The 26,658-nt window shown below is 46.6% G+C and overlaps 8 protein-coding genes and 1 pseudogene across 12 annotated transcripts; 7 read left to right on the forward strand and 2 right to left on the reverse strand.

Moving 5' to 3' along the window:
* The first annotated feature begins 30 nt into the window (after positions 1–30).
* LOC112348590 (NAD(P)H-quinone oxidoreductase subunit S, chloroplastic-like) lies at positions 31–1,104 on the forward strand. Its single transcript, XM_024681417.1, has 2 exons — positions 31–145; positions 207–1,104. The coding sequence occupies exon 2, from the start codon at positions 211–213 to the stop codon at positions 919–921; it is 711 nt and encodes a 236-aa protein (XP_024537185.1). The 5' UTR covers positions 31–145; positions 207–210; the 3' UTR covers positions 922–1,104.
* A 29-nt stretch (positions 1,105–1,133) lies between these two features.
* LOC9649151 (metal tolerance protein 5) lies at positions 1,134–3,035 on the forward strand. The gene is made up of 5 exons (XM_002976494.2): positions 1,134–1,627; positions 1,704–2,059; positions 2,136–2,216; positions 2,292–2,525; positions 2,596–3,035. The coding sequence occupies exons 1-5, from the start codon at positions 1,447–1,449 to the stop codon at positions 2,944–2,946; spliced, it is 1,203 nt and encodes a 400-aa protein (XP_002976540.1). The 5' UTR covers positions 1,134–1,446; the 3' UTR covers positions 2,947–3,035.
* A 1,418-nt stretch (positions 3,036–4,453) lies between these two features.
* Positions 4,454–7,086, forward strand: LOC112348609 (annotated as a pseudogene).
* A 302-nt stretch (positions 7,087–7,388) lies between these two features.
* Positions 7,389–11,744, forward strand: LOC9649152 (protein CHROMATIN REMODELING 24). 2 transcript variants are annotated; one of them, XM_024681410.1, is made up of 24 exons: positions 7,389–7,768; positions 7,827–7,877; positions 7,936–7,962; positions 8,014–8,046; positions 8,114–8,688; positions 8,744–8,874; positions 8,928–8,982; positions 9,031–9,147; positions 9,197–9,304; positions 9,361–9,416; positions 9,471–9,561; positions 9,607–9,741; positions 9,793–9,882; positions 9,934–10,137; positions 10,189–10,260; positions 10,306–10,386; positions 10,434–10,555; positions 10,604–10,715; positions 10,765–10,833; positions 10,879–10,973; positions 11,029–11,175; positions 11,237–11,293; positions 11,350–11,488; positions 11,553–11,744. In XM_024681410.1, exons 1-24 carry the CDS (start codon positions 7,546–7,548, stop codon positions 11,709–11,711), a joined length of 2,949 nt encoding a protein of 982 aa, XP_024537178.1. In that variant the 5' UTR covers positions 7,389–7,545; the 3' UTR covers positions 11,712–11,744. The 2 variants fall into 2 exon arrangements, with proteins under 2 accessions (XP_024537178.1, XP_024537177.1); XM_024681409.1 differs by having other exon boundaries at positions 9,361–9,561.
* LOC9649153 (L-arabinokinase) lies at positions 11,658–16,332 on the reverse strand. Of its 3 annotated transcripts, none has more exons than XM_024681412.1 (28): positions 16,170–16,332; positions 15,977–16,084; positions 15,841–15,909; positions 15,692–15,775; positions 15,558–15,634; positions 15,441–15,507; positions 15,341–15,392; positions 15,212–15,279; positions 15,091–15,153; positions 14,882–15,038; positions 14,727–14,836; positions 14,556–14,675; positions 14,441–14,497; positions 14,203–14,387; positions 14,006–14,153; positions 13,867–13,950; positions 13,697–13,813; positions 13,505–13,647; positions 13,369–13,450; positions 13,226–13,313; positions 13,122–13,165; positions 12,981–13,076; positions 12,844–12,920; positions 12,582–12,776; positions 12,351–12,516; positions 12,210–12,284; positions 11,965–12,162; positions 11,658–11,890 (listed from the first exon to the last, which is right to left on the reverse strand). In XM_024681412.1, the coding sequence occupies exons 1-28, from the start codon at positions 16,266–16,268 to the stop codon at positions 11,780–11,782; spliced, it is 2,940 nt and encodes a 979-aa protein (XP_024537180.1). In that variant the 5' UTR covers positions 16,269–16,332; the 3' UTR covers positions 11,658–11,779. The 3 variants fall into 3 exon arrangements, with proteins under 3 accessions (XP_024537180.1, XP_024537181.1, XP_024537179.1); XM_024681413.1 differs by having other exon boundaries at positions 13,514–13,647; positions 15,335–15,392; XM_024681411.1 differs by having other exon boundaries at positions 15,335–15,392.
* Positions 16,333–17,289: 957 nt separating this feature from the next.
* On the forward strand, positions 17,290–18,276 carry LOC9649528. Its single transcript, XM_024681572.1, has 2 exons — positions 17,290–17,664; positions 17,724–18,276. The coding sequence occupies exons 1-2, from the start codon at positions 17,530–17,532 to the stop codon at positions 18,000–18,002; spliced, it is 414 nt and encodes a 137-aa protein (XP_024537340.1). The 5' UTR covers positions 17,290–17,529; the 3' UTR covers positions 18,003–18,276.
* Positions 18,277–19,340: 1,064 nt separating this feature from the next.
* LOC112348610 (pentatricopeptide repeat-containing protein At4g02750-like) lies at positions 19,341–20,951 on the forward strand. The gene has a single exon (XM_024681449.1). It carries the CDS (start codon positions 19,341–19,343, stop codon positions 20,949–20,951), a length of 1,611 nt encoding a protein of 536 aa, XP_024537217.1.
* On the reverse strand, positions 20,785–24,673 carry LOC9649155 (protein ENHANCED DOWNY MILDEW 2). 2 transcript variants are annotated; one of them, XM_002976643.2, is made up of 20 exons: positions 24,469–24,673; positions 24,182–24,421; positions 23,976–24,116; positions 23,671–23,922; positions 23,530–23,620; positions 23,384–23,479; positions 23,128–23,333; positions 23,008–23,079; positions 22,755–22,958; positions 22,576–22,705; positions 22,421–22,522; positions 22,281–22,373; positions 22,183–22,224; positions 22,018–22,128; positions 21,898–21,969; positions 21,721–21,839; positions 21,609–21,666; positions 21,400–21,553; positions 20,947–21,330; positions 20,785–20,882 (listed from the first exon to the last, which is right to left on the reverse strand). In XM_002976643.2, exons 1-19 carry the CDS (start codon positions 24,633–24,635, stop codon positions 21,287–21,289), a joined length of 2,394 nt encoding a protein of 797 aa, XP_002976689.2. In that variant the 5' UTR covers positions 24,636–24,673; the 3' UTR covers positions 20,785–20,882; positions 20,947–21,286. The 2 variants fall into 2 exon arrangements, with proteins under 2 accessions (XP_002976689.2, XP_024537342.1); XM_024681574.1 differs by lacking the exon at positions 20,785–20,882 and having other exon boundaries at positions 21,318–21,553.
* Positions 24,643–25,431, forward strand: LOC9649529 (succinate dehydrogenase assembly factor 2, mitochondrial). The gene is made up of 4 exons (XM_002976498.2): positions 24,643–24,823; positions 24,888–25,014; positions 25,067–25,135; positions 25,202–25,431. Exons 1-4 carry the CDS (start codon positions 24,705–24,707, stop codon positions 25,349–25,351), a joined length of 465 nt encoding a protein of 154 aa, XP_002976544.2. The 5' UTR covers positions 24,643–24,704; the 3' UTR covers positions 25,352–25,431.
* Positions 25,432–26,658: the final 1,227 nt, after the last annotated feature.

The raw sequence follows: 26,658 nt of genomic DNA on the forward strand, positions 1-26,658 counted from the left end.
AAGAAAGGAGTTTTCCCGTGACAAACGGCAACTGTCGCATGACTTTCCGTCGGAGTTAGGCCAACTGACGGCCGTTGCTGCCGGTGCACAAGGATATTCTCTAACTGGCAAGCTAGCCTAAGGAATCGGTTCGATCCCCAGCAAGGTGAGTTCTTTTTCTTCTTTTTGTTTTCCTTCTAGTCACACTCTTTCTGTGGTTGCTATAGGATCATGGCAATGTCATCAACAGCAGCAGCTCTCTCGCCAGCTTTTCGCAGCCGTGATTCAATCTGGGGCGAGAAAGTTGTGAGACCAATCTACACTCGACAGCTAGTAGCAGTAGTATCATCATCATCAAGGAAAGCTCAGGTGACTGTTCGCGCACAGGGATTTAACTTCTGGGAAATTCTCGGCGGTCGAGGCCTGGGCGAAGACCAGATGACGTCCATAAGCAACGAGAGGCCCCTCTTCAAAGACGCGGTTTTGAGCAGCGAGAAAACGGATGCTCGAAACAAGAAAGAAGAAGAAGAAGATGGTGATTTTGAGAAGGAACTTGGTGGTCTAACAGGCGGCTTCCCTGGCGGCGAGACCGGGCTCATAGATTTCCTGCTCAAGAATCCTCCACCGGCAAAGCCACTGGTACTGTCCGAAGAGATTGAAAAGATTCGCAAGGAGATTCCGGGGCCGGGAGTCAAGCCGAGGCCAGCGCCGCCACCGCTGCTCATGCCGGGAATGACTGTCATCGTGAAGAATCCCAAGAACCCATACTATATGTACACGGGGATTCTCCAGAGGGTGACGGACGGCCGAGCTGGGATTTTGCTCGAGGGTGGCTGCTGGGATAAAATGCTCGCGATCGAGCTCAAGGACTTGGAGCGCTCCAAGCCACCACCAATGACCAATCCCAAGTCGGCCATTCTTCTCGAGGACGAGGAAAAGTGAGCTGTCCATGTCATAGTTGACGTGCTGACGTGTCCGGGGGAAAGATGACTTGGCCACGTCATAGCGTGCTATGTGGCCTGAGTTGAGTCGTGAGGCAGTGAGAAACGCTGTTCCACACGCCTCTTTGTTTGGTGGGTATTCCACTGAGAATCTGGACCAAAGAAAACATTGAGGTCATTTTCACTATGGTGGAGAGAGCACTTCATGGTAGAAGCATAGAAAAATTTGCCCAGATTTCTTCACGCTATATGGCTACAGAGGCTATAAAGATTGGATCGGGTTCCTTTCCAATACATTGGAACATTGCATTGTCACGAAGATCTCTCGATTGTCTTGCTTGTTTCTTTATACTTCTTGTTGGAACAATGCCGTAAAGGAGGTTTCGCTAGTTTTCGTACAAAGATAAAAAACCGTGGGATATTCCTCAGATGAGCCTTGGAGTACGGACTCGGCATGCTAGCAAGAACAAGAGGAGCCAGCGGGAAGTAGAGGAGGGAGGAAGATTAGGGTTTGTGTGGATGCGCGATGGCGGAGGGGATCGACATGCACACCCGCGGCGATGCCGGCGGCGCCGTGACGGAGTCTCTGCTATGGAGCGATGCGGTGGCGGCGCAGCAGCCGTGGAGGCTCAGCCTCCGCCGCCCCGATCGCGTCGATGTGGCGCCTGATTCGCCGCGGAATTCCATGCACGATTGCCTCAAGAAGTGTAAGCTATCGATTGATTTGGTAGTTCTTTTGGTTCTTTCTGGCGAAATCGCTCACACATCGCGATATTTCGGCAGGGTCGACCACTCCAGTGGATGAGTTCTATCAGCAGCAGCTCGAAATGCTCGATTCCTTCTCGGAGCTGGACAGCATTCAAGACCGAGGGCCAATGTCCGCCGGTGACAAGGAGAAGAAGGATGAGACTGCGCGGCGCGAGACGATGGCTATCCGGATCTCAAACCTGGCGAATATGGTGCTCTTCGCGGCCAAGGTATATGCATCGATTCGCAGCCGGTCTCTCGCTATCATCGCGTCGACGCTGGATTCGTTGCTGGATCTCTTGTCCGGCTTCATCCTTTGGTTCACTGCCTTTTCGATGCAACGGCCGAATCCATATCTCTATCCCATTGGGAAGAAGCGAATGCAACCACTGGTGAGCAAAGCTTTCTTCTTCTTTTCGGTCGCTCTCTTTTCTTACGAGTGGCCTTTTCTTTTTCGTGCTACCGCAGGGGATTCTTGTGTTTGCTTCCGTGATGGCGACTTTGGGACTACAAATTCTCCTTGAATCCGGGCGGAAGCTCATCAACAATGTACACGTTTTTCTCTTTTCCTGTTCTTTTGGCGTCGCTTTTCTCATAGAAAAAGAAAAAATTGATATCTTGCAGGATCATGACTTGGCATTGGACGGTAGCAGGCGCGATTGGGTGATTGGGATCATGGTGTCGGTCACTATTGTGAAGTTACTTCTCATGATCTACTGCCAGTCGTTCAAGAACGAGATCGTGCGAGCCTACGCGCAAGATCACTTCTTCGATGTGATCACCAACGCAATCGGGCTGGTTGCGGCGGTGCTCGCTGCTCGCTACTTCTGGTGGATCGATCCGACCGGCGCCATTGTTGTAAGTACACTGGATGGCTTTCTTAAAGTTTTGATTCTTTGTAGATTTTTCTGAGTGGTTCTTGGCGCAGCTCGCGCTTTACACGATTAGAACTTGGTCGGTCACAGTGCTAGACAACGTAAATTCGCTGGTGGGCCGGACGGCGTCCCCGGACTATCTCCAAAAGATCACGTACTTGTGCTGGAACCACCACGAAGAGATTCTCCAGATTGACACGGTTCGCGCTTACACATTTGGCTCTCACTATTTCGCCGAGGTGGATATAGTGCTGCCCAGACATATGCCTTTACAGCAGGCTCACGATATCGGCGAATCTCTCCAGAACAAGCTGGAATCTTTGCCGGATATCGAGCGAGCATTCGTCCATCTCGACTATGAGGTCTCCCACAGGCCAGAGCACTCGAATTACGACGATGCCTGACAAAAATTAAAAAATTAGAAAATTACCATTTTACCAGAGAAATGTACACTTAAATAAAAGTAAAATGAGAAAAGAATCTTGCACTGTTTTATGGTTCATTTTTCCACCTTTACAAACCAAAAATAACCGTTTGACCTTTTTACTACATCTAGAGTGAAAAAATCTTTAAAAAGTAAAATGGACGTTCCTGGGAATGGTCGCGCTGGGAAGCCGCGAGCTGGGCGTGCCCAGTGCGACACCGCACGCGCGACCACCGCGGTAGCACAACAACCGGATATTCCCCCATGGCCCGGTACCGGTTGCCACCGGGCATCGGTCCTTGTTTTGAAGTGGGGAAAGGAACCGGAAGAAAAACCCCAAGAGGCATCACACTGCTTGCGCAGGTGGAACCGGTTTAGGGTTTCAGGTACAACAAGTATACCTGTGTACCCCCAAGCTGGGGCCATGCCGGTACCGGACCCTTCCAGGAACGTCCCCGGTAGTGACAATGACTCGATGTGGGGCGCTTATAAAGAGGTGGACCAAAGCTGTGCCTTGGCATATGGGATATTAAGAAGGAGACGTGGCAGCACGAGGGTGACGCTAGGGTTTATATTTTGTAATTTGGAGGGAAGTCTCGAGGGCTTTATATACTGCGGTGACGACCCACATTGTGGGTTCTTGCTCGTCGTCTGCGCCAGGTGATTTTTTCGATCGGTGAGGGCGGCATTTCACTCCAGGGTATCGATCGCTCCGGCTCTGACGATGATCGGTGAGGGTTTGTGAGCGGCATTTCACTCCAGCGTCTCGATCGCTCCGGCTTTGAGATGATCGGCGAGGGTTTGGGAGCGACATTTCACTCCAGGGCATCCAAGGCTTGATCGATCGGCTAGTTCTATGGATGATGGCTGAGGCCAGGCTGCTCGCGGCAGGCAAGCGCCATTGGATGAGGAGCAGGATGCCGGAACTATGTGTTGGGAGAACGATGCACGATTTTTTGAAGACTGGGATGAAGGCGCGTCCTCAGGTAGGCTTGGTTTTCTTTCGTAGCAAGTGTGCTCTCATCATACAAAGAAAAACTACTTTTCGTTCCCACGTAGTTTCTGCTGCCAGAGAGGAATCTATCAGACCAAAGCAGTCAGGTAGGCTTGCTTGCGTATTCGATTCTACTATTCTACGAAGCTCTTTAACTTTCTTTCCAAGTGTAGTTTGGGATGAGTCCTCGACATCGTCAGGTAAGCTTCATTTTCATTTCGTGGAAGGTGACATGATTTCTATCAATGCAGCTCCCACTGTCAGGGGGGAAACAGCTTCCTCAGGTACATTTTAGTTTTGTCTACGTAGAAAGCTGGAAGCTCATATGTTTTTTTTTTTCTTCTTTTTTTTTTCTGTAGTTTGTACTGCCAGGGATGATTCACCTCTTCGAATGGCCTCGGAACTTGGTCCTGCTCAACTGGTAGAGCTGCCAAGCGTTTCCAACGAACGTTTCGACGGTGTTGGCTATCTTCTGTGCGATAAACTTGGTTCCATGTCGCTGACGATGAAGCAGCAAGTGTCTAGAGATACTTTCGCCGCCAATACCGTAGGTTATGAATCGTCCGACACGTCCGCGTCCGATCTAGTACTGGGTGAAGGAAGGTGGAAATTCATCCTCCCCGGGAATGTTTCTTCTATCTTCTATGAGCATCAACATGAAGGTCTACGTTGGCTGTGGAGATTGCATCTTCAGCGTCGAGGAGGAATTCTGGGAGACGACATGGGCCTTGGCAAAACAATGCAGGTAAAAACCTTTTCTTTTTTATGCTTCTGCAGTTCTAATCTATCCTTTCTCAGATTGCTTGTGGTCTGTTTCACTCTCAGCTTATGAAGAGGGCGCTCATTGTGGTGCCGAAGACATTAATACCTCACTGGAGCAAGGAGCTCAATGTGGTGGGACTTGGAAGGAAAGTTAAAGAGTAAGCGACCGGAGTATTGTTCAAGTGACATATGCTACTCCTTTCTTTTGTCTTACAGCTACTCGACGTCGTCTGTAAACGTCCGGAAATCGAACTTGGATCATATATTGCACGTATACTCACTCTCATATCTACATCCGTGCATATCAGTGTTGCCATTGCAACAGGCCGGAGGAGTGCTGTTTACCACATATGATATTGTTCGCCACAATACCAATGCTTTGAAAGGTAAGTTTGATGGTGATCAAGTGACATGGGACTACGTAATTCTTGACGAGGTGAGACGATTTCTCTTTGCCGTGCTTCTCATTCACGTGAAACGTGCAGGGCCACCTGATAAAAGATCCCTCAACTCAACGTGCAAAAAGTTTAAAGGAAATTCCGAGCGCTCATAGAATCATTTTAAGTGGCACTCCCATACAGAACAATTTGCGAGTGAGATTGATTCGGAAGCCTCTGATAAAAAATTTCGACTAAACACCTCTTTCTAGGAAATGTGGGCCCTTTTCCACTTTTGCTACCCTGAACTTCTAGGCGACAGAAAAGAGTGCGTTTTCAATGTGCTTTCGTTGGCTCTTACGCTTAACTTTGTAAGTTACCGCAGATTCAAGTGGGAATACGAAGCTGCGATTTTGAGTGGTAATAATAAGGATGCAAATTATATTCAAAAGGGAAATGGAGCTACAGTTGCGCAGGTATGACAATAATCAAGTTATCCTGTTTTTGAGTTGGTTTTGCAGAAGCTTCAAGACAGAATTGCCCAGTACTTTTTGCGTCGCCTGAAGAAGGATGTTTTTCCGAGTATGGGTCAAGGCACACAGCAGCTTGCAAAGAAGAACGACATAATTGTATGGCTGCGATTGACTCAACGACAGGTACGTAAGATGTTGCATTTTTTCTGTCTACTATCTCGTGCTTTTCTCAGCGTCAGATGTCTATGGCGCTTTTGAGAAGTGAAACAGCCCACGAATTCCTGGCAGGTTCAGACATCTTATTAGCATTGACGGTATTTGAAATCTTATTCAAGATGTTCTTAATGAGAATGTCCGAATTACAGATTCTTAAAAGAATTTGTGACCACCCTTCGCTTTTGACAAAGCAGGAGATCGACGATGTGGTCGGGTATTTAGATAGTACCGGCACTGCGGCCGCAGAGGCTATGGGAAAATCACTTCCTGCTGGTTCAGCAGAATCTGAGCCGGACAGTGAGGGAAATAAACACTCGTGCAAGGTCGTATTTCTTATGGCTCTTCTGGTAAGTTGGTGCTGAAGTTATACAACTTATAAATTTTTTATTTTTGTTGAAGGAAAATCTTGTGCAGGAGGGCCATAGAACATTGGTCTTCGCTCAGGCTCTTAAGATGCTTGACATTATCCAGGTGCGTCACATATTTTGACTGCGTCAGAGAGTCGTTGAGGTAAGCGTCAGAGAATCGTTGAGGTAAGCCACGGATGGATTTAGCTTGACTGACTTATTCTATTGCAGGATTTCCAGAGTGATGGCTGTAGAGTTTCCATATTTCTGTTGACATCACAAGTTGGAGGATTTGGACTCACGTGCAGATAGAGTTGTCATTGTAGATCACTTTTTAGGTTTTTTCACGTTGGGTGTTCTTTCCTTTTCTCTTTTTGTGATTCTGAACAAGTATAGCATATCGCATTGGGCAACGTCGGGACATCATAGTTTACCGCCTGATAACATCCGGCAGAATGGAGGAGCAGGTTTACAGGAGGCAGGTGAGCCAAACTGTACAATGTTTTCTATTCCTCCCATCTGTTTTCAGGTTTTCAAAGGAGGCCTCATGAAAATTGCTACCGAGCGTGCAGAACAATTCCGGGTACTTTTCCCAGCAGGTATTGTATCATTGGACCGATCACTCACATTGTTTTGTCAGGACTTCCGAGAATTATTGACTGTTCCGAAGACTGGCTTCGACATTTCTCCTACGCAGCAGCAGCTGTATGCAGAGCACGCCAGTCAGTTCGAAGTGTATGTTATTTGCATGAGTTTTATTCCCCGCATTGTGACACCATTGTGGCAGAGATGGCGAACTCGCAAAGCATATCAAGTTCCTGGAACGCCAAGGAATCGCAGGCGTGAGCCACCACGACCTTTTGTTTTCCAAGGCTGCGCCAGAATTGCGTCCTGACGCCGATGAAGAAGTCTCTGCCATCGCCAGCTTCTAGCATCTTTGTTCTGGTTTCGCATCCTTGCTAATGTCTTTCCGGTTTTCTTACAGCTATGCTGTGCATAAGACTCGAAAGAACTGCTGGAAGGGAACACGAGAAGTCAACAGGACAGGTCCTCCATGCTAAGTTTTGACCCATACATACTTCCACTGAAACTTAGAAATCCTTGAAATTTTTTATTTGGATGAACATCTTCAATTGTAGGTGGAAGATACCAGGGTATATGTGAAAAAGAATATACTTATAATATGTGAGAGCATGTACACGTGCCAAATATTATGGTGAAGCTAGGGTTTATATTTTGTATTTTGGAGGGAAGAGCATGTTTAGGGCTTTAGGGTGCCGCGATTGATCGATGGAGGCGCAGTGATTAGGCGGCGCGCCAAGGGCATTGCGGTGAATTTCGACTGAGGGTTTGTGCGGCATTTCTCTCCAGGCTGTCGATCGCTCCGGCTGTGACTGTTCAGCTAGTTCTATGGATGATGACGATGTCCAATTCGTTCGGAGCAAGCGGAATCTCAAGAATGCGCAGAGAACGGCTCTATTGGAGAAGATAGCTGACGCCAGGGCCGCTCGCGGTAGGAAAGCGCCGTTGGATGAGGAACAGGATGCTGGAAGTATGTTTTGGCCGGGCGTGGGAGAGAACGATGCTCGATTGTTTGAAGACTCAGTCTCAGATGAAGAATGCGCGTCCTCAGGTAGGCCTTAAGTTCGCTCTCATCGTAGAAAGAAAACCTAATTTTTTGTGCCATTTAGTTTCTACTGCCAGGAAGGAATCCACCAGAACAAAGCAGTCAGATACATCAGGTAAGCTTGCTCGTGTCTTTCGTTCTAGGAAGCTTTTTAATTTTCTTTTCTTATGCAGTTTTGCATGAATCCTTGACATCCTCAGGTAGGCTTGCTTTTCTTTCTTTGTGGAGGCTAAAATAATGTTTATATGCAGCTCCCACTGTCAGGGACGAAACCGCCTCCTCAGGTACACTTCATTTTTGCCTTCGTAGAAAGTTGGAAGCTCATTAAGCATTTGTTTTTTTTTTTGGTAGTATCTACTGCCAGCGAAGAACCCGTCAGATCACAGCACTCAGAGGCAAACAACACCAAAGTGCCGGGAAGGAGAAGGCTTTGCAAGGTCAAGGAGCGTCATTCACCCCTTCCAATGGCCTCGGAACTTGCTGCCGCTCAACTGGTAGAGCTGCCAAGCGATTCCAACGACAGTCATTCGCTAGAAACTGACGACGGTGTTGACTATCTTCTGTGCGAGAAACTCGGTTCCATGTCGCTGACGATGAAGCAACAAATATCAACGACATCTAGAGACACTTTCGAGTCCGCCAACAGTGCAGACTATGGATCAGCTACATCGTCTCTCGCGGAGGTGTCCAAGGGGGGCACTGATGACGTTCTCGAGATTTCTTCTTCAAGTTTATCCAAGAAGTCCAACAAGTCAGCTCTCGATCTAGTACTTGGTGAAGGAAGGTGGAAATTCATCCTCCCCGGGAATGTTTCTTCTATCCTCTATGAGCATCAACATGAAGGTCTACGTTGGCTGTGGAGATTGCATCTTCAGCGTCGAGGAGGAATTCTGGGAGACGACATGGGCCTTGGTAAAACCATGCAGGTAAAAAAAAAATTTATATTTGATGTTTTTGCAGTTCTAATCTATCCTTTCTCAGATTGCTGCATTTCTTTGTGGCCTGTTTCACTCTAAGCTTATTAAGAGGGCACTTATTGTTGCGCCGAAGACGTTGATACCTCACTGGGGCAAGGAGCTCAATGTGGTGGGACTTGGAAGAAAAGTTAAAGAGTAAGTGACATCGTTCAAGCTACAGATGTTAATCGTTCTTTTTTGTCTTACAGCTACTCGGGGACGTCTATAAGCGTCCGGGAATCTAATTTGGATCGTATATTGCAGGTATACTCATTGTGAAATCCGTGTGTCTCATTGTTGCCATTGCGACAGGCCGGAGGAGTGCTGCTTACTACATATGATATTGTTCGCCACAATACTAATGCTTTGAAAGGTGAATACAACTTTGATGATGATGACGTGACTTGGGACTACGTAATTCTTGACGAGGTAAGACGACTCTTCTTTGCTGTGCTTCTCATTTACGTGAAATGTGCAGGGCCACCTAATAAAAAATCCCTCAACTCAACGTGCAAAAAGTCTGAAGGAAATTCCGAGCGCTCATAGAATCATTATAAGTGGCACTCCCATACAGAACAATTTGCGAGTGAGATTGATGCGGAAATACTTTGATAGCTTCTATCACTAAACACCTATTTCCAGGAAATGTGGGCTCTTTTCGACTTCTGCTACCCTGAACTTCTAGGCGACCGAAAGGAGTGCGTTTTGAATGTACCTTCGCTGGTTCTTATGCTTAACTTTGTAAGGTGCAGATTCAAGGCGAAATACGAAACTATGATTTTAAGTGGCAACGATAAGAATGCAACCGATAGGCAAAAGAGAATTGGAGCTGCCGTTGCGCAGGTATGAAAACATTCAAGTTATCCTGTTTTTGAGTTGGTTTTGCAGGAGCTTCAAGACAGATTTGCTCCGTACTTTTTGCGTCGCCTGAAGAAGGACGTTTTTCCGAATACCGGTGAAGAAACACAGCAGCTTGCAAAAAAGAATGACATAATTGTATGGCTGCGATTGTCTCAACGTCAGGTACGTAAAAGTTTGAAGTTTCTCTGTCTACTAGCTTGTGCCTGTTTTCAGCGTCAAATGTACACTGCGTTTTTAAGAAGTGAAACAGCCCAAGGGTCCCTGGCAGGTTCAGCCAAGGGTTCTGCTTTAGCAGCATTGACGGTATTTGAAATCTTATTTAAGTTATTCCTAGTATTGATGTCCGAATTGCAGATTCTCAAAAAAATTTGTGACCACCCTTTGCTCTTGACAAAGCGGGCGACTGACGATGTGGTGGAGGGCCTCGAGTATTTAGATAGTACCGACATTGCGGCCGCAGAGGCTATGAGAAAATCGCTTGCTGGTTTAGCAGAGCCCGAGCCGGACAGTGATGGAAATAAACACTCGTGCAAGATCGTATTTCTTATGGCTCTTCTGGTGAGTTGGTGCCGAAAAGTTACAACTTATATTTGTGTATTTTTGCTGAAGGAAAATCTTGTGCAAGAGGGCCATAGAACACTGGTGTTTGCTCAGACTCTTAAGATGCTTGACATTATCCAGGTGCGTCACATATTTTTACTGCCTTAACTGACGTTTTTCTTTCAGGAAGAGATAACGAAACGGAGGTATAGCTTTTGTCGTATAGACGGCAAAACAAAAGGTTCCGAGCGTCAGAGGATCGTTGAGGTGAGCCACGGTTATGGAATTACTTGACTAACTTTATTCTATTGCAGGATTTCCAAACTGATGGCTGTACAGTTTCTATATTTCTGCTTACATCTCAAGTTGGAGGATTGGGACTTACGTTGACAGCTGCAGATAGAGTTGTCATTGTAGATCCGGCTTGGAATCCCAGGTTCGGGTTCACTTAAGTTTTTCTTCATTTTTGTACGTATATTTGTAGCAAGGACAACCAAAGTGTCGACCGAGCATATCGTATTGGACAGCTTCGGGACGTCATAGTTTACCGCCTGATGACATCCGGCACATTGGAGGAGAAGATTTACAGGAAGCAGGTAAGCCAAGCTGTGCATATGGTTTTTCAATCCTCCTATCTCTTTTCAGGTTTTCAAAGGAGGCCTCATGAAAGTTGCTACCGAACGTGCAGAACAATTCCGATACTTTTCCCAGCAGGTATAGACGAAACAGCCGATCACTTACATTGTTTTGCGCTCGCAGGACTTCCGAGAATTATTGACTGTTCCGAAGACTGGTTTCGACATTTCTCCTACGCAGCAGCAGCTGTATGAAGAGCACGCCAGTCAGTTCGAAGTGTATGTTATTTGCATGAGTTTTATTCCCATCAGCATTGTGACACCATTGTGGCAGAGACGAAGAACTCGCAAAGCATATTAAGTTCCTGGAACGCCAAGGAATCGCAGGCGTGAGTCACCACGACCTTTTGTTTTCCAAGGCTGCGCCAGAATTACCTCCTGCCGCCGATGAAGAAGTCTCTGCCACCGCCAGCGTCTCAAGGTTTGCATGAGTAGCATTTACTCTCGAGCCTTCTCACACAACAGATAATGCTACTTCACAGGATGGCTGGCTCGCTATCTTCCAAACTAAAAAATAAGCAAGTGGAGGACTACTCTGGGTAAGTATCTTTTCTGCTTTTACATCCTTGCTAATGTATTTCGGGTTTTCTTACAGCTCTGCTGCATATCAGCCGCAAAGCAACTACTGGAAGGGAACGCAAAGAGTGAATCTGGTGGACCTTGATGATAGCCAGATGAACGTGAGACATTTGCAAGATAACATCAATAGGCTGTCCTCCATGCTTTCAAACCGTGTGAGTGTTGGCATCATTCTTATCCCGTGAGCCTAACTCTTATCCCTTCTCTCTTGTTGTTTAGAGCCTGGTGTCAAAGCTGCCGGATGGGGGAGAAAACATCAGGAAGAAAATGAAAGACCTGGAAATCGAGCTTGAAGAAGCAAGCCGCGCGCGAGAGAAAGAGATAGTCGACGTGGACGAGTTTGCTAGTGCATTTGACAAGCTTCACGTCATTGTTTGATTGATCGATCAAAAGATGTTAGCTTTACAACAAGGTGGTGTTAGTGGTGTGATACATCGTCGTTATTTCTATATACTTTTCCTGATGATTCTCAGATGGCCAAACTTCCCAGCTCCAGGTGATGATCCTTCAAATATAAACGGCAAATGGCCAGTGGCTTCCTTGTAACGCTGCTGGACCTGTGTGAACAAACAAGCGAGAGCAGTAAATAAGATCTCTACGATTCGAGGGACCAAGTGACGTGTGAACTTACCTCGAGGATTTGCTTTGTAGCGTCCACTCCGGGTGTGCTCACGACACAAACGGTTCCACCGCATCCACCGCCGGAGATCTTGGCACCAAACAAGCATGTGTTCTCCGACGTGCTGTGTCTTTGCATGTGTTTTACCAGAGCCACAAGCCGGTCTGTGCCAGTGGAGCCTAGACCACATTTCGTGTAGCTCAAGTGTGCCTGCCAATCCAAAGTTAACATGGCTGGTAAACCAAAGTTACACTTACCTGATACATTAGTTGGCCTAACAAGTAGAGTTGTTTAGTGGTATCTCCGGCAGCTTCCAGCAGAAGAGCAAATGCCTGAAAGGAAGAAGAAATATTTGTTGGAATGAGAAGCTAAAAGAAAGGAAGAGATGGTGTGTTTACCTCCACACGGCTGTTTTCATAGATTGGATGGGCCGTGGGTGATTTGACAGGGTACGAGACTTGCGGAAGAATTGTTGTCACCGAATCTTTGTGACTGCCATACTTGTCCAGGAATTTCTTCCCTTCGATTGTCTCGGGGAGCATGTTGGCGTACGAGGCTTCGTATCTGCGGTTAAACAGTCGCGTTAAGTTGGCGTTAAGTTGGCAAAGAAAAATCATGGATGTTGGTACCTTTCTGTCGTCAGGTTGCACAGATATGACAGATTCTTTTCGTCCAGAAGCTGTTCCGTTTCCACCTCGTCGACTTCGTCAAAACCATTTCCGTTGTCCTGTTTCTCTGAGAGTTTCTCGGCTGCTAGCTGCGCAATCATCTGGCGGCCCATGAACGCTCCAACTCTAACGGATCCGTAATCGGCTCCCCCAACGCTAGAGACAAAGCGAGAAAGAAAACAACGTTAGCATCATTGCCGGGACTCGAGTTTGAAGATCTCACCTGTGCTTTATGCCCGAATCAAGCCCCCAGAACTTAACGTCCGTGGGAATGTTCACGTGTTCTTTCACCTCTGCTGGCTGTTTTATCCATCGAAATGTTAATTGGTGCGCACCAATAGATAGATTTATAGAGAGTACCTGGCACACCATTGCGAGAAGTTTGTACGCCTCCCCACAAGCTGAGGTCATCTGGTCCATGACTCCGCAAGGGGCACCAACAATGAGATTCTCTACCTGCACAAGGTTTCACTAAGCTGTAAACAAGACTTGTATGCCTACCTTCTGACAAAGAATTGCCAGCTGCCTTGGCTCAATTTCAAGACCTGAGGACGTGCAAACAAAACTCAATATTTGTGTGTTGGAATCGAAAGCTGGCAACTTACCATATGCCGCGGCTATTGCTGACATTGAAGCAACCTCGACAGCTGCTGACGAGGACACACCTTTGCCTTCGGGAACAGCTGAGGATACCTGCATTCCAGACGTTAGAAACTACACTTTGTCGTCACTGTGTAACGTGACTTACCAAAATGCTAATGCAGTCTTCACACTTGAATCCTAGTTCTCGTATCAACACCAAAATGGTCCCTGCGACATAAGCGGCCCAGCTGCCAGAGGAAACGCGCGTTACAAAATGCAAACTTGATTCTAGTTGGTACTACTTGCTCGACCTTTGTGACGAGTCGTTAGAGAAGTATCTGCGAGCTTCTTCGTAGCTAATAGGTTCTCCTTGCGCATCAAAAAAGTCGGATAGGTCCATATCAAAAGTTGGAGCCCTGTTAGACGCCTCAGATCCAAGAGATACCTGCAAAATTCAATTCGTAAAAATCCAGAAAAGAAAAATTCTTACGCACAATTTGCATGACTGGCTTACAGCCAGGAACTTGTCGGGCAGATATGTGCTTCCACACCCGCTGCTTCGCAGAAGAATTTCTTTGAACAGCAACGTGACAAGCTTCTCTAATAGGCATCTGAAATGCATGATGTTAGTTCAAAGTTGTTGTGACACAGGAGTTAACCATACTTGTAGCACGAGGCTGCCAGAGTAATCCGCGATTCCACCCATAACATCCAAACGACCAGGAGCTCTTGCTACAAATATTTCTTCCTGTAAAATATAGCAAAGTTAAGACCCTGGTCTGCATCTACATTCAGCTTCTTACCTCCCAAGAAAATATGCCGGCAGCAGCTACACGTTCTCGAAGCGGTGAGTTTACATCGTCTTTCAGCCTTGCGAGACTTTTAAGGAAAAGAGCTGTATCTGATAATCCTTGCAGATCCCCGTGCAAAATCTCAAACTCTTCCACCTCTCTGAAACAAGAGCGTTTAGAATACAAACTTCTTGAAATAAGAGACTTACATGTCAGTGACAGTGTGATTAAGAAGATTTCCCGGTACACCAGGATTCAAACCATTCAGAAGGCCCAATTGGCTCTCACTTTGACTTTGAGTGTACCAATCAGGAATTGTAACCTCCCTACCAGGAACTCTTTGAATTTGATATCCAAAGACAATGGCATCACGAAGCCTGCGTGCTCCACTTTCCTAGGTGAATGAAGAAAGAATCAGTCTTACACTGTTTAGTGCCTTAACATTACCTTTCTTACGGCGGCAATATCACCCCTAGCAGCACCCTCTAGTATTCTCGCAACCGTCTGCAGGAAAACAACTATAGTGATCGGACTATTCTTTAAAGTGATTCATTCACGTCACCTCGCCACCGTTCAAAGGAAGATCGTAGCAAGGCTTCATCTGCAACGCCCGTTGAAGATATGGTTCCCATTGTCCACTTAAAAAATCTCTTCGGATCATTTCTACTCCACATCGGTAGGACTGTCATTCATTTGTAAGTTGGAAGTTTCCTAAAAATGCCATCAAAGTTACCTCTAGCATATTTCTCAAAAATGGTTCTTCGTTAAAGTAATCACGTCTGATAAATACGAAAGGAACTTTGTATCCCAAGGCTTCACTCACAGTTCCATAGCCAATCTTGCCTGAAAAAAAAATCTGAGGACACGCACATGATTTGATAAACATACCAAGCATGCAATCGCTTGCTGCAATAAGATCTGGAGTATATGCATCACGTCCAGGGCCAATAAAATTTGGAGGGAGCGACTGGTCCGGGGAAGCACCACAGACCAAGCATACCCAGCCCGCAGGTAAAAATTCCTCTTTTAAGGACCAATTAGCGAGCTGCAAGGAAGGTTATATCACAAATTGTGTCGATGCCACTTTCTGGACATACCTGGCCACCAAAGTTGAAGACAACAATCTTTTTGTCATCTGGAATGCCGAACTCCTTGCGAACCTGCAAAATAAAACACGCTATAGTACGTGCAAAATCCAATCAAAACGGGCACAAAGACCTGCTCTCTACTCTTCCGCACTTCTCGAACAACTAAAGGAACATCCACGACATCACGAAACGCTGGCACTGTTGCAAACACTTGGTCTCACAAAAGGGAACTACGAAGAGCAGCTTTACTTACTAGGACAGTAGCCAGGCAAGCGTACCAAAAACAACGCTTGAGAGTAGTCTTCCGCTATCTGCAATGACCAAGCAATAAGCGTCTAAACACAGCAACATTTCTTTACCTGCCAAATGATCGACTGATGCGCATGGCCAGCAGCCGTGACATAGTCGGCATATATAAAGTCCCAGCTGAGAAATCAACGTAAGTTTCAATCCAAAGATTGGTCAGCCACGCAGACCTGAAGTTGCTAACACAAATCGAAGGAATATCAGCTTCTGTCGCAGCTCGACATGCCACCGGAACAATATCCGAAACCTAACATAAGTTTTCCTTTAGAAACAACCATACGAGAGAAAAAAGATCACAAGTTACCACAAGATTTGCATTGATGGAACGAAGCCATCGAGACTCAGTTTCCAGAATTGATGCTCGTGGTAATACTGCTGTCTCGGAATACTGAAAAAAAAAGGTTTTAACAGTTTAGCATTGGTAAAATAAGAATTTTTTTTAATCTGTATCACCTGTTCCAAAGAAGCCTGGCGATCCACTGTCAAGGCATCCGATTGCACAGCTCCACAGTCTAGAAGCACCTGTACGAGAATTCTCAGTCGCTAGAAAAAATAGAGATCCAATTCCAGGAGCCGCAAGATCGCTTACCTTGCGAACGTGAAGCTTGGGAGATGGAATCTCGCGCTTAAACACGAAATCCGGAGCGCCAGAAACTATGTAAACGACATGTCCAGCAGCTACCAGATGCCTGGCGACCTGGAAATATCAGCAAGAAGCGCGTGATGTAGCTAGGGTTCTTCCCGGATCGCCATTCCCAGCCTAATTTCGCACGAGATCTCACCTCGACAACGCGCGTCGCGTGGCCGAATCCATGGCCCGTGACATAGTAGACAACCACCAGCTCCTGGCGCTGATCTCGCATTGAATCGCTTGAAACCATCTCACCTTGGCGCAACGATCGCCCGCCTCGCCCTCTCCCGGGTGGAAGAAGAAGCACAAAATAAAATAAATTCGCAACCCTTACCGTTGGATTGGCTCATATATCGAGTGCCCTTTATCCAACGGCCCAGACCCGCGGTAAATGAGCTAAAATTTCGCACGAAATGATCCAGATAAACATTACCTTAAAGTCCCAAGTTTCGTGGAGATAGACCTAGATAAGCTTGACAACGCAAAATTTAAAACACTCTTTTGATTTTTACCTTGACATCAATGATTGATCGCAACGTTGCTTTGCCCTAAAACCCAGAGGTACGGCACCGCCACTGGCGCGTACGGTGAATGCCGCGACTGGGCATTTGCAGGAGTGTCAAAACCTCTTCACATCGCTGGGATTTCTTGGCATTGATACGAAGTTGATGCCTCACACGACACGGGGTTGATTACGCTAAACCCGGCTATAACAACACCGTATGTTTATGCGATACGCTTGGTGTTTTAAAATGGTATATAAAGGGTAGAGGTCTGGCAATTTGGATTCTTTTGTCCCCTCTAGCTGTGGCTTCTGTTCAAAGTGTTTGAGCTGTTTTTTAGGATAGGTATTTTATCAATATTCTTTTGCTTTGAATTCATCATTTCATTCATCAGTGAGAAAGAAGGCAAAAGAAATAGTAAAATAACAGCGCAAGAGAGAAAAATGGTGTAGACGACGACCAGGAAACGATCGAGAGAGGCTTCTCCAGTGTTCTTGTTGTTGTGAGCATTTGGATGTGACCCTCGCGAAGATATCGAAAACCTTGAGAGCTTTTGGTGAGTGATTTGATATTTTTCGCCATGGAGAGAGAGTTCAATGCATTGCTGCGCTGTGGCGCCGCTTGGACGCTTGTGTCAAGCGAGAGTTTTTTTTAATCGATTCGGCCCGTGAGCAGCAGCCGGATTGATTGACTCTATCGTGGTTTTTTTTTTGTTCTTCGTTTTTTCTATATGAATTTTGCAGCTCTGCGTGTGCGTCGTCCAAGGCAGTGGATCTTGGAGCGCTTGTCTTGCATTGTTTGAGTAGAGTTTCCTCGTTTCGAGCTCGTCAAAAAGCCCTCTCCACATCCCCATCCGGCCAGATTGAAACTTGTCTTCGTCCTCTTCTCCTTGTTCTTGTTTGTGTTCTTCGCTTCTTCCTCAAGTAGCTTTCTTTCTCTCTATAGTTTTGTTCTTCTGTCCATCCAGTCTCGATCTTCCGGAGCTCTGCGTTTCTTCCGATCCAGACGATGCATCGAACAAGACTTTTGCTGGTGTCGACGATGCTGCTCATCGCGATTACTTTCTCGAAAAGTTTTGCTGCTGCTCAAGCGCGATCTCCTTCCTTGGCAGATCCAAGCTCGGGAATCCAATTCTCCTCGAAGGTAAAAACCTCTGCCTCTTTCTTGGAGTGCAATGAATTGAATCGATCGAGTCCTTGCAGGCGATTCGACGCCCGAGGATGAGATCTCTGCTGAGCGATCGCGAAATGCGCATCGAGGAGGAGGACTACTACATGGTCGACCCGCCACCGCGGCCGAGAACGCCGGTCAAGAGCGGTCCAATCAAGTATGTGGATCCAGCGCTGGAGAAGCCGAGGATACCACGAAGAACAAGAACGAGACAGAATATTCCCAGGCATCGATCTGTTCCCCCGACGCCGTCGCCCGTCTGCCCGTCACCGCCCTGCAAGTCGTGGCCGTCAGCCCGGTCGCCGCCGTGACTGTTGCCAGAATATTCCAGACGGCGTCAGCATAACTACGGTTCTCTCGTTTTTTCTTTTTTGTTCTTCTAGTTGATGATTATACGACCAACGTAAGGCCGGTGATGATTTGCGGAGGAGGTTGTTTCAATGTACAAATCGCTGCTTCCCGAGATTGCTTTTCAGAGATTTTGTAGTTCTTCCATGGTTGGCATGGTTGAAGGAGCGAGAATATTTTGCAATTTCTTTCAAACATTTTGTTTGTAATTTTTTTGAAATTCTTCTTTTTTAGAAACCTCCCCATGCACCACTGTTTTGTTTGGAGCGCCCAAGAAAAAAAAAAAAGTAAAAGGAAAAAGAGCTCAAGGTATTTTTCTATCAAACTTGGCGGCACCAAGTTGGTGCTTGTAAGTGCCTAGGAGAGGAATGCTGGTGGTGGCGCTCTTGCTGGCGTTGGATCTCCTCCATCCGACGGCCGCGCAGCGCGAGCCAGCCAAGTGCGGCAGCAGCGATGCCGGATCTGTGTTGATGCCATGCTTTGCTTTCCTCGAGCAACAAAGCAGGGAGCCATCCGCGCGCTGCTGCTCCGCCGTCGCAAACTCCACGCAAAAAGAGCCACCGCGCTGCCTGTGCGTGTTCCTCGACCAGCTCGCGCGCGCCATGAATCGAACCCAGCCCCTCCAGCTCCCGTCGCTCTGTGGCGACGCCCGGCTCACCGCGGAGCGCTGCAAAGGTTTGTTTGTAGCTAATCGGTTTGCTTAGTGGCACTAAACTGCTTTTTTCTTTGGTTTTTTTTCTTTTTCTTGTGTAGCTCTGGCTGCTTCAGATGCCGTTGCGCCGGCGCTTGCTCCAACGCCAGGTGAGATTTGTACTATAGTTTGGATAGAACTTTGCTTGGAGAGAATGGATTGAATCAAAGGATGGACTTTAGAAGTGAGACCCTCTCTCTCTCTCTCTCTCTCTCCTTCCTTTGCTCTGCTTTGTTCTGCTTTGCTTTGTCGCTTGCCGTGTGGACTACTCGTTTGGACTGTGCTTTGCTTACACTGGCCTGGGTCTACAATGACATTGTCTGTCTATAACTGCTAATAATGGAATAATTCTGCATTAGTTTAGTGCTAATTACTCTTTTCCTAGTGAAAATGAGATTAATCCAGCTTTTTTGGCAGCTGGGGCTCTCGTACCTGGTCCGCTTCACAGTGGGGGAAGTTTTATGCCTGTCACGAGTCCCTGGAACGTACTGGGGATTGTCCTCGTTTTACTTAGCATCTAATTGTCTTTACTAATTCAATCTAACCGGACTATGGCATATGCTATAGAATTGTCGGAAAGTTTAAATTGCTTTCTTGGCGCGAGAGCAAAATGGGCACGACATTAAACCTGGAGGGAGCGATCCCGCGACCTGGTGGCCAGGACGCGATCGAGGATCTCGCGTCAATCGTGAGATCCTGCGGCAATCCCCGCGACGCGCTTGCGATCCACACGCGAATCCTCGCCAGCGAACAGCACCGCCAGAACGTTTACCTCGCGAATCTCCTGGTGGAGATGTACGGCAAGCTGGGCAGCCCCGTACGCGCGAGGGCCGTCTTCGATACCTTGAATCCCCCGAATATCTTCTCGTGGAATATCCTCGTCGCGGCATATGCCCAGAATGGGCATGTGGAGGAGGCCAAGCGTGTGTTCGATCTCACGCCACACAAGACGGTCGTCTCGTGGACGACCATGCTCCAGGCATATACCCGGCATGGACATCTCGAGCAGGCAAAGATCCTCTTTGATTCCATGCCCGATAGGAACGCCTTCTCGTGGACCATCATGATGGCCGCATATTCCGAGAGAGGGGATCTTCTTAACTCCAAGATTCTCTTTGACAAGATGCCGCGGAGGAACGTCGTCGCCTGGACTGCCATAGTCAAAGTCTACGCCGAGAACGAGCATATTCCCGAGGCCAAGGAGATGTACGATACAATGCCGCACAGGGACATGGTGTCGTACAACGTGATGCTCTCGGCATATGCCGGGACCGGGAATCTGGCTCAAACAGAGGATCTCTTTGAAAAGATGCCCGAGTATGACATAGTCTCATTTAACACGATGTTGGGAGCTTACGTGCACGAGGAGCGTTTCGCTCGGGCAAAGAGCCTGTTTGATCGGATGCTTTACAGAAACGTAGTGTCTTGGAACACACTGTTGCGAGGATTCGTCCAGGCGGGAGAGATTGAGCAAGCGGCCTGTGCCTACGAGAGAATGCCCGAGAGAACTGGAGTGACTTTCACGATTCTCATCGGAGCTTATGCCCTGCTCGGTTACATCAAGGAGTCAGAAAAGATCTTCGAGCAGATGCCTTACTTGGATACAGTCTCGTGCAATGCGATGCTGGTGGGCTTCGCTCAAAACTCTCGGCTGGAGCAAGCGCTGACGCTCTTCCACAGCACGACGATGTTGGAGCGAAACACCGCATCGTGGAACACCATCTTAGCAGCGCTCGCAAGCCATGGAAACCTGGAAGCAGCGAGAAACCACTTCAAGACCATGCCGGAGAAAGATATAGTTACCTGGACGGCGATGGTTGCCGCGCACTGTCACGCAGGTCACGGCCGAGAAGCGATCAAGATCTTCCGAGAGATGGAGCAGGAAGGATTCCGTCCAAACGAGTTCTCACTGTCCACTGTTCTAGCAGCTTGCAGCCGAGCCGGACTTCTCCACCAGGCCTGGCAGTACTTCGCCTCCATGAGCAGTGCCTACAACTTAAATCCTGCCGCTGAGCACTACAGTCCCATGATCGATCTTCTCGGTCGAGCGGGACAGCTCCAGGATGCTCATGACTTGTTCCATCAGATCCCGCCGCTGCCCTGCTCGTTAGCATTGGGTGGTCTTCTCGGTGCATGTAAACTTCACAACGATCTGGAAAGAGCAACACAAGCCGCTAGAGATCACTCCCAACTTGAGGAAATAGAAAAAGCTTTACCTTGAATCAGTGGTCACCTCCAACTGTCGTATACCTTTGAGTGCTCCACCATGGCGATAGGATGAATCTGAAACCTGGAAAACTGGCGGACGAGGATGACGAGGATGACGAGGATGTGGATGCTGGAGCCTCTTGATCATAGTCCGGTGGTTCTCTACTGGAAGCTTCACCTGGAAGTCGAGTCTCGTCCGCTTTCCAGGTGACGTCAAAGCTTGCTTGCTGTTGACCGGGGAATTTGCCAGTGACAATTTACGCTCTCTTCTTACCTTTTACATGAGATTCCAAGCTCGGAACCGTCCAGTTCCGAACAAAGAACGTCAAACGACGAACTTGAAGTACCTTAACCTCCCACATCAATGTTAGCAGCACTCTTTGCATCCAAAGCTATATGAATTTCCCATCAAAAAATGTTAATCACTGTCAAAAGGAAGAGAGCTGTCGCAAGTCATCTACCTGAACTACGTCGAAGATGGCCATGCCTCCTGGCTATCTTTCTGTGAGCCTCAGCAAAATCCACCCGGCTCCATAGATACAAAACCGGAGGGACATTGTTCTCCTGCTTTATCGTCTTTCCTTCAGCATCCACCGATCCAGGCAAGTAGAATGCCTGCACAAGGAAAACAAGACGGTTTATTTAGAAAGATAAAGAATAGCATACATACGTCCCCTCTCAGCAGATCCTTGTCTTCCCATGTCAATTCGTAGTAGCGTCCATCCGGTCTGCAACCGGTTATGAGCTTTACACATAAAAAAGAAAAGAAAAGTTCGCAGGACCTTCTTGTCTCTTCTGGTGCAATCAGCACTATAATCTTGGGTTGGAACTTCACGCAATGCTCCACAAACTTGCTGGCAAGTTGAGCCCTGAATCCAAAAGGAGGATTCAAACCCATAATCTGCATTCCACAATACACAATAGTATCAAGTGAATGTACAACACAACAGTATACTCACCAGTTTATCACTGGAACAAAGTTCTTCTGGTTGGATTTCCATGTAGTCTTTCCGCTCGAAATGGAACGTATCCTAAAACATGATGTCAGCATTGATCCAGCAGGGAAAAACATTACTCACACTCGGCTGTATAAAGTCGAAGTTTTTGAATCTGCAATCTTTCTTCATGGCCGTCAGCTTGTCAGACATTAGCCGTGAAAACTCGTTCGATCCACAGCAAAGGTCCACCACCTTTGAATCTGAACGAGTCGGCATAACAATACGAACAATTAAGAAAAAACGTACCATATCTCCTGGATTCACGTAATAGCTGAGCTGGTCGACAATCTACAAGCAGATAATATGTTAGAAAAGGTCTGCCTTGCTTTGTCCATCGAACTCACCGATTGTAACTTATAAGTACGCGTGAAATGCCGCCCAAAGGAACTATAGCGCATTCCAAACAGCATAGGCGACAAGTAAACTCGCAATGCGTCCTGAAATTTCCCACATTGGTCTTGATAATAACCATGGGTAATCTTACTCTGGCGCTCTCAAGCAGCTTCAAGTCCTTCGGCGAGAAGATGAGTTGAGCTTTCTCAATACTGCCGCCGCATTGGACGAACGTAGATGCCTTTTGAAAAGCCTACAAAAATCGAAAGTAAGCGGACAGCCAAGAGTTGACATGGAATCATCTACATTCAGCAACGAGTGTATCCTGTTCAAATGACGATTCCTGTTCGAATTTGGCCTGGCAGTGCTTGGAGCTGTCAATTGTGCGGTAATGCTTTCAAATGTCAGCTTGCAGCTCGACATAACCTTTGAAACACTGGAAAGAAGAAAACGCTAAGTGGAACGAAAGAGCAAATACTACTTACGTGTCTTCCACCTCCTTCTGGGAGAAGACGGCGGGCGTGTCAGAACGGAGAATGTTGTTTCCTTGTCGTTGCTCCAAAATTTGAACGCTTTTAGAGCTCTGCAGATTAATTGCAGCCTTGTTCCCACGCTCTTTCGATGGTATCTCCGGAAACTTTATGTGATCCCTTCTTGGTGTTCTCAAATCGGGCATCACTACGTGGTTCCTGAAACAAGTGAACTATAATCAATGTATTAAAACAAAAGAGAGCTTACATGCAATACAGAAATCTTGTTTGATTTATGAACCATCCCCTTCGATCCTCGTCGTCATCTGCAAAGCTTACACTGGCAACGCAGTTAAGGCAATGCGATTGTAACAACGGTTCGGCTTACCCAGAACAAGCTTCATGCCAGGCTCGTGGACAGCGCCTACACGGATACAGCCACAGCGATTCTTCTTCCTTTTCTCTCTGGTGGCACTTGAAGCAGTTGTGAAGAGGGCACGTAAATCCAGTTCTGGCAGCTGTGTCCCCCAATAACTTGGACACGCAAGGAAGATGGTAAAACTTCCCGCAGAGAGCAACGTCACACAAGAAAACCTGCACAGAAACATCGAATAAGAGTCCACTACTCAAACCAGAAAACATACCTCTTGTAAGGGACCGCTTGATGCTCCAAGTTTTCCACAAGCGAAGCACTGGTGCTGGTTGAGCTCGCAGTTCTTACAAAAGAACTTTGCCATGTGCTGGTAGCAAAGAAATAGAGTCCTGATAATGTCTAGTACCAACGACGAACCTTAACTTCTGCCTCTGACAGGCACAAGGTCTTGCAAGAGACGCCTTCTGTTTTGAATCCATGGAACGATCGTAGGCACGGACCATCACAGCTGCGTTACAAGGCACATGATTTCCGTATAATGCCTGAAAAATGGCTTACCATAGCAAATCACCACCATCATCGCATATGGCACAAACAGACTCCCCAACGCCGTCGTCGCCGTCCACCTCCTCCTCGGATTCATATCTCGGCCTCTTGCTAGAACTTCCTTCGTCATACGACCTCCTCCTCTTTCTCAGCAAGCTTTGGATATAGTCCGAAGCTCCCAGCTCCGTATCAAGAGTTACAAGTTTCCTCAAGACGTAAAGATTCTCCAACACCTCATCTTGAGTCGGAATGCTGTCATGGTAGCTGCAAACAGAAAATGGTACATGAATGCCCAAGAAAAGCGCTGCTGCAAGTACCTGTAGAGGGAACGCAAATGGTTCCAAATGGTTGTCTCGGAAGCATATAAATGCTTCCTCGCGAACTCCAGCAGACTAAGCAGAACAAAAACGCTTAGAAACTCCACTTCGTAAGCCTTTGCCTGCTTTCCCAGCTTGATCCTGGCAAAAATGAATGAAGTTTCCTCAGCTTCCTTACGAGAACGAAGGAAACTTGGAAACCATACCATCTTTTTTGCTCATTCCTCACGTAGATCTGTGCCCCTTCCGGACCAAACTCCACACTCCAGGCATTCACTGGCGTTCCCACTGGACGAAGGCCATCATCGGTCTTACCCCGGAGCCAGATCGTTTCTTGCAAGGAAGCTCCAGCACACTCGAGCGGTAGCTGGAACAAGGAAACGGGGTTAAATTCGTCCTGGAAGCAAAATTCTTCCACCGAATTGACAATGTCGTCATCGAGCACCCTGCGAGAGACGCGATCAAGCCCAGAGAAGCAAAGAACAAGGCCTACATTTCACGGGCGCTCTCCGCTTCCGTGAGGCTGGACTGGAGCTCCTCGATGCTCGATCTTCCGGCGTACGCCCCGCCCTCGCGCAGGCGAACGATCGTCGCGGGCGATGAGAAGCTGAGGAACCATCCCGCCGTGTCGGATCCAGCGGCGCCCAGCGTTCGCGCCATACCGGATCCGCGAAGAACTCCTTTATTAGAACCCTAAATATTTGTTCGCAAAGATCAGAGCTTTAGGGCATGGCTATGGCGATCCGAAGCGCCTGGCGATCGATCGCGCGCCTAAAGAACCCCATCAGCAGCAGGAGCAGGGCATTCTCGACGATCGACGAGGAGGAAAGGCGGCAGCTTGTCAACAGGTTCGATCGATTCCAATGCCAATTCTTCCTCATTTGCGCGTTCCTCACAGAAATTTCTCTATAGATTGCTCTACCGGAGCAAGCAGCGGGGATTCCTGGAGCTCGATCTGGTGCTGGGGAAATGGACGCAAGAAAACATCCATCAGCTGGACGACAAGCACTTGGAATCGTTGATCCAAGTCCTCGATCTGGTGAGATTTTGATCTATGTTCCATGGGGTTCTCAAATAGATCGATCTTCCAGGAAAACCCCGATCTATGGAAATGGCTCACAGGGCAAGCCGAGGTGCCAGAATCCATCACTGCTAATCCGGTATGGAGGAAGACGAGAGACGATGGGTGTTTGTCCTAAAGTTCTAGGATTGGAATTTCTTTCCAGGTGTTTGCGTGTATCCAGAAGCAAATCAGTGGCAACTTGGAGAACCATGCGGCCGTGGAGACTCGTGCCAAGCCCGGCCAGCCGTGGGTTCGTGGATGGGATGACTTCAAGAAGACAGGACCAAACAACGCTTTCCTTGGGAATCAGTAGAAGAGTTTCCATCCATTGTGTAAATTAATTACTCTTATTTAACTTAGTTACACTGCCAACAAGAAAAGGAAATATTTTTATTTTGTTAGTCTAAATAAAAAGAACAAATAGAGGAATTAAATAATTTAATGAAAATTATGTTAAAAGGCATTATGTAAGATTTATTTCCAAGATAAATGTTTAAAATTGTAATATCACAGGAATACACAATTTTTATTTACCATTTAACTAATATTATTGCTTTTATAATAGAAATATATATGTTTTATTAACCCAAAAACTCTAGCTTATATACAAGAGCAAGTGGTTTTAATTAAAACCAATTTTACAATTATTAAAATCTCACTATATTAATAATAATATACAGCATTGTAATTGTAAATTTGGATCTCATATTATCCCTTTTCCTTAGAAAGGACAAAAAAGACAGTTTGGGTTATTGTGTTGATAGACTCAAATTATCTTAGAGTTCTTATGTTGATGGACTAAGATCTAAAGGGACATTAAAAAGGACAACTACATGAAGTATTAATAAATTTATAGATAATGCAATTTAGTTGTAAGCTCTTGAATTTAAACTTCCCAAGAGGTAATTAAGTTCAAATATTATTCAAACTCTTAAGTATCCCAAAACCCTTAACCAATTGGAAAACAAGGTATTATAGCAAATATGACTATGTATATATTGAAAGTTACTTGTGTTGGCGAATCTTTTCATATATTCTTTCCTTACTGTCACGATAGTAGGACATCAGTTTGTTGGTTCTTTTTTCAACCCCTCTTAGTAAACTAGGCTAAGCATTTATACTTAATTATAAAAAGTGTCGCAAATGTGACTTCAGGTATTGAAAGTTGCTTGTCGGTTAGTCCTTACGGACACTCTTTCTTTACTGCCACAACGGCAGGAGGTTAGTACTGCTGGACCCTTTATCAATCCCTTTTGTTCAAGTGTTAGTAAACTGGGTTTAGCATCTGTATTTAACTAAATGGACATAAGGTAGGAACTCCTATGTGTTTCTAACTGAGCATACTTGGCTTGGCTGTTAATTCTTTTTTGCTCTATCTTGCACTAGCTTGACAAGAACTCTTGTATATTGAGATTAATCCCTCAATATCGCTGGATGATAGCTTACCATGTTTGCTAAATACCCTCGCTATCATGCCCTTTGTGTTAGTTTCATTTCGGTCCCAAATGCTATTTATAAAAAGTGTCTAGATTTACTCATTTGGCATATCTACTGAATGTAAAGATTGTCCTAAACACAATGGTGTTCATCCCATGTCCAATCTAAAGACATTCCATATTT

The sequence above is a fragment of the Selaginella moellendorffii genome, unplaced genomic scaffold, assembly GCF_000143415.4.
Source record: "Selaginella moellendorffii unplaced genomic scaffold, v1.0 SELMOscaffold_31, whole genome shotgun sequence".
In the NCBI taxonomy this organism is placed as follows: domain Eukaryota; kingdom Viridiplantae; phylum Streptophyta; class Lycopodiopsida; order Selaginellales; family Selaginellaceae; genus Selaginella; species Selaginella moellendorffii.

What these genes read in the sequence shown, in the direction of transcription:
- LOC112348590 (XM_024681417.1), top strand. Translation starts at nt 211, where the DNA reads ATGGCAATGTCATCAACAGCAGCAGCTCTCTCGCCAGCTTTTCGCAGC.
- LOC9649151 (XM_002976494.2), top strand. Translation starts at nt 1,447, where the DNA reads ATGGCGGAGGGGATCGACATGCACACCCGCGGCGATGCCGGCGGCGCC. An exon ending in GCACGATTGCCTCAAGAAGT is followed by an intron (nt 1,628 to 1,703) that starts GTAAGCTATCGA and finishes ATATTTCGGCAG; the next exon opens with GGTCGACCACTCCAGTGGAT. An exon ending in AGAAGCGAATGCAACCACTG is followed by an intron (nt 2,060 to 2,135) that starts GTGAGCAAAGCT and finishes GTGCTACCGCAG; the next exon opens with GGGATTCTTGTGTTTGCTTC.
- LOC9649152 (XM_024681409.1), top strand. Translation starts at nt 7,546, where the DNA reads ATGGATGATGACGATGTCCAATTCGTTCGGAGCAAGCGGAATCTCAAG. An exon ending in TGAAGAATGCGCGTCCTCAG is followed by an intron (nt 7,769 to 7,826) that starts GTAGGCCTTAAG and finishes TGTGCCATTTAG; the next exon opens with TTTCTACTGCCAGGAAGGAA. An exon ending in CCTCCATGCTTTCAAACCGT is followed by an intron (nt 11,489 to 11,552) that starts GTGAGTGTTGGC and finishes CTTGTTGTTTAG; the next exon opens with AGCCTGGTGTCAAAGCTGCC.
- LOC9649153 (XM_024681411.1), bottom strand. Translation starts at nt 16,268, where the DNA reads ATGGTTTCAAGCGATTCAATGCGAGATCAGCGCCAGGAGCTGGTGGTT. An exon ending in AAGACTGCATTAGCATTTTG is followed by an intron (nt 13,314 to 13,368) that starts GTAAGTCACGTT and finishes TCTGGAATGCAG; the next exon opens with GTATCCTCAGCTGTTCCCGA. An exon ending in TGCAACCTGACGACAGAAAG is followed by an intron (nt 12,517 to 12,581) that starts GTACCAACATCC and finishes GTTTAACCGCAG; the next exon opens with ATACGAAGCCTCGTACGCCA.
- LOC9649528 (XM_024681572.1), top strand. Translation starts at nt 17,530, where the DNA reads ATGCATCGAACAAGACTTTTGCTGGTGTCGACGATGCTGCTCATCGCG. An exon ending in GAATCCAATTCTCCTCGAAG is followed by an intron (nt 17,665 to 17,723) that starts GTAAAAACCTCT and finishes GAGTCCTTGCAG; the next exon opens with GCGATTCGACGCCCGAGGAT.
- LOC112348610 (XM_024681449.1), top strand. Translation starts at nt 19,341, where the DNA reads ATGGGCACGACATTAAACCTGGAGGGAGCGATCCCGCGACCTGGTGGC.
- LOC9649155 (XM_002976643.2), bottom strand. Translation starts at nt 24,635, where the DNA reads ATGGCGCGAACGCTGGGCGCCGCTGGATCCGACACGGCGGGATGGTTC. An exon ending in GATGGTGGTGATTTGCTATG is followed by an intron (nt 23,621 to 23,670) that starts GTAAGCCATTTT and finishes CTTGTAACGCAG; the next exon opens with CTGTGATGGTCCGTGCCTAC. An exon ending in TGTCAGAGGCAGAAGTTAAG is followed by an intron (nt 23,480 to 23,529) that starts GTTCGTCGTTGG and finishes CTTTGCTACCAG; the next exon opens with CACATGGCAAAGTTCTTTTG.
- LOC9649529 (XM_002976498.2), top strand. Translation starts at nt 24,705, where the DNA reads ATGGCTATGGCGATCCGAAGCGCCTGGCGATCGATCGCGCGCCTAAAG. An exon ending in AGGCGGCAGCTTGTCAACAG is followed by an intron (nt 24,824 to 24,887) that starts GTTCGATCGATT and finishes ATTTCTCTATAG; the next exon opens with ATTGCTCTACCGGAGCAAGC. An exon ending in TGATCCAAGTCCTCGATCTG is followed by an intron (nt 25,015 to 25,066) that starts GTGAGATTTTGA and finishes TCGATCTTCCAG; the next exon opens with GAAAACCCCGATCTATGGAA.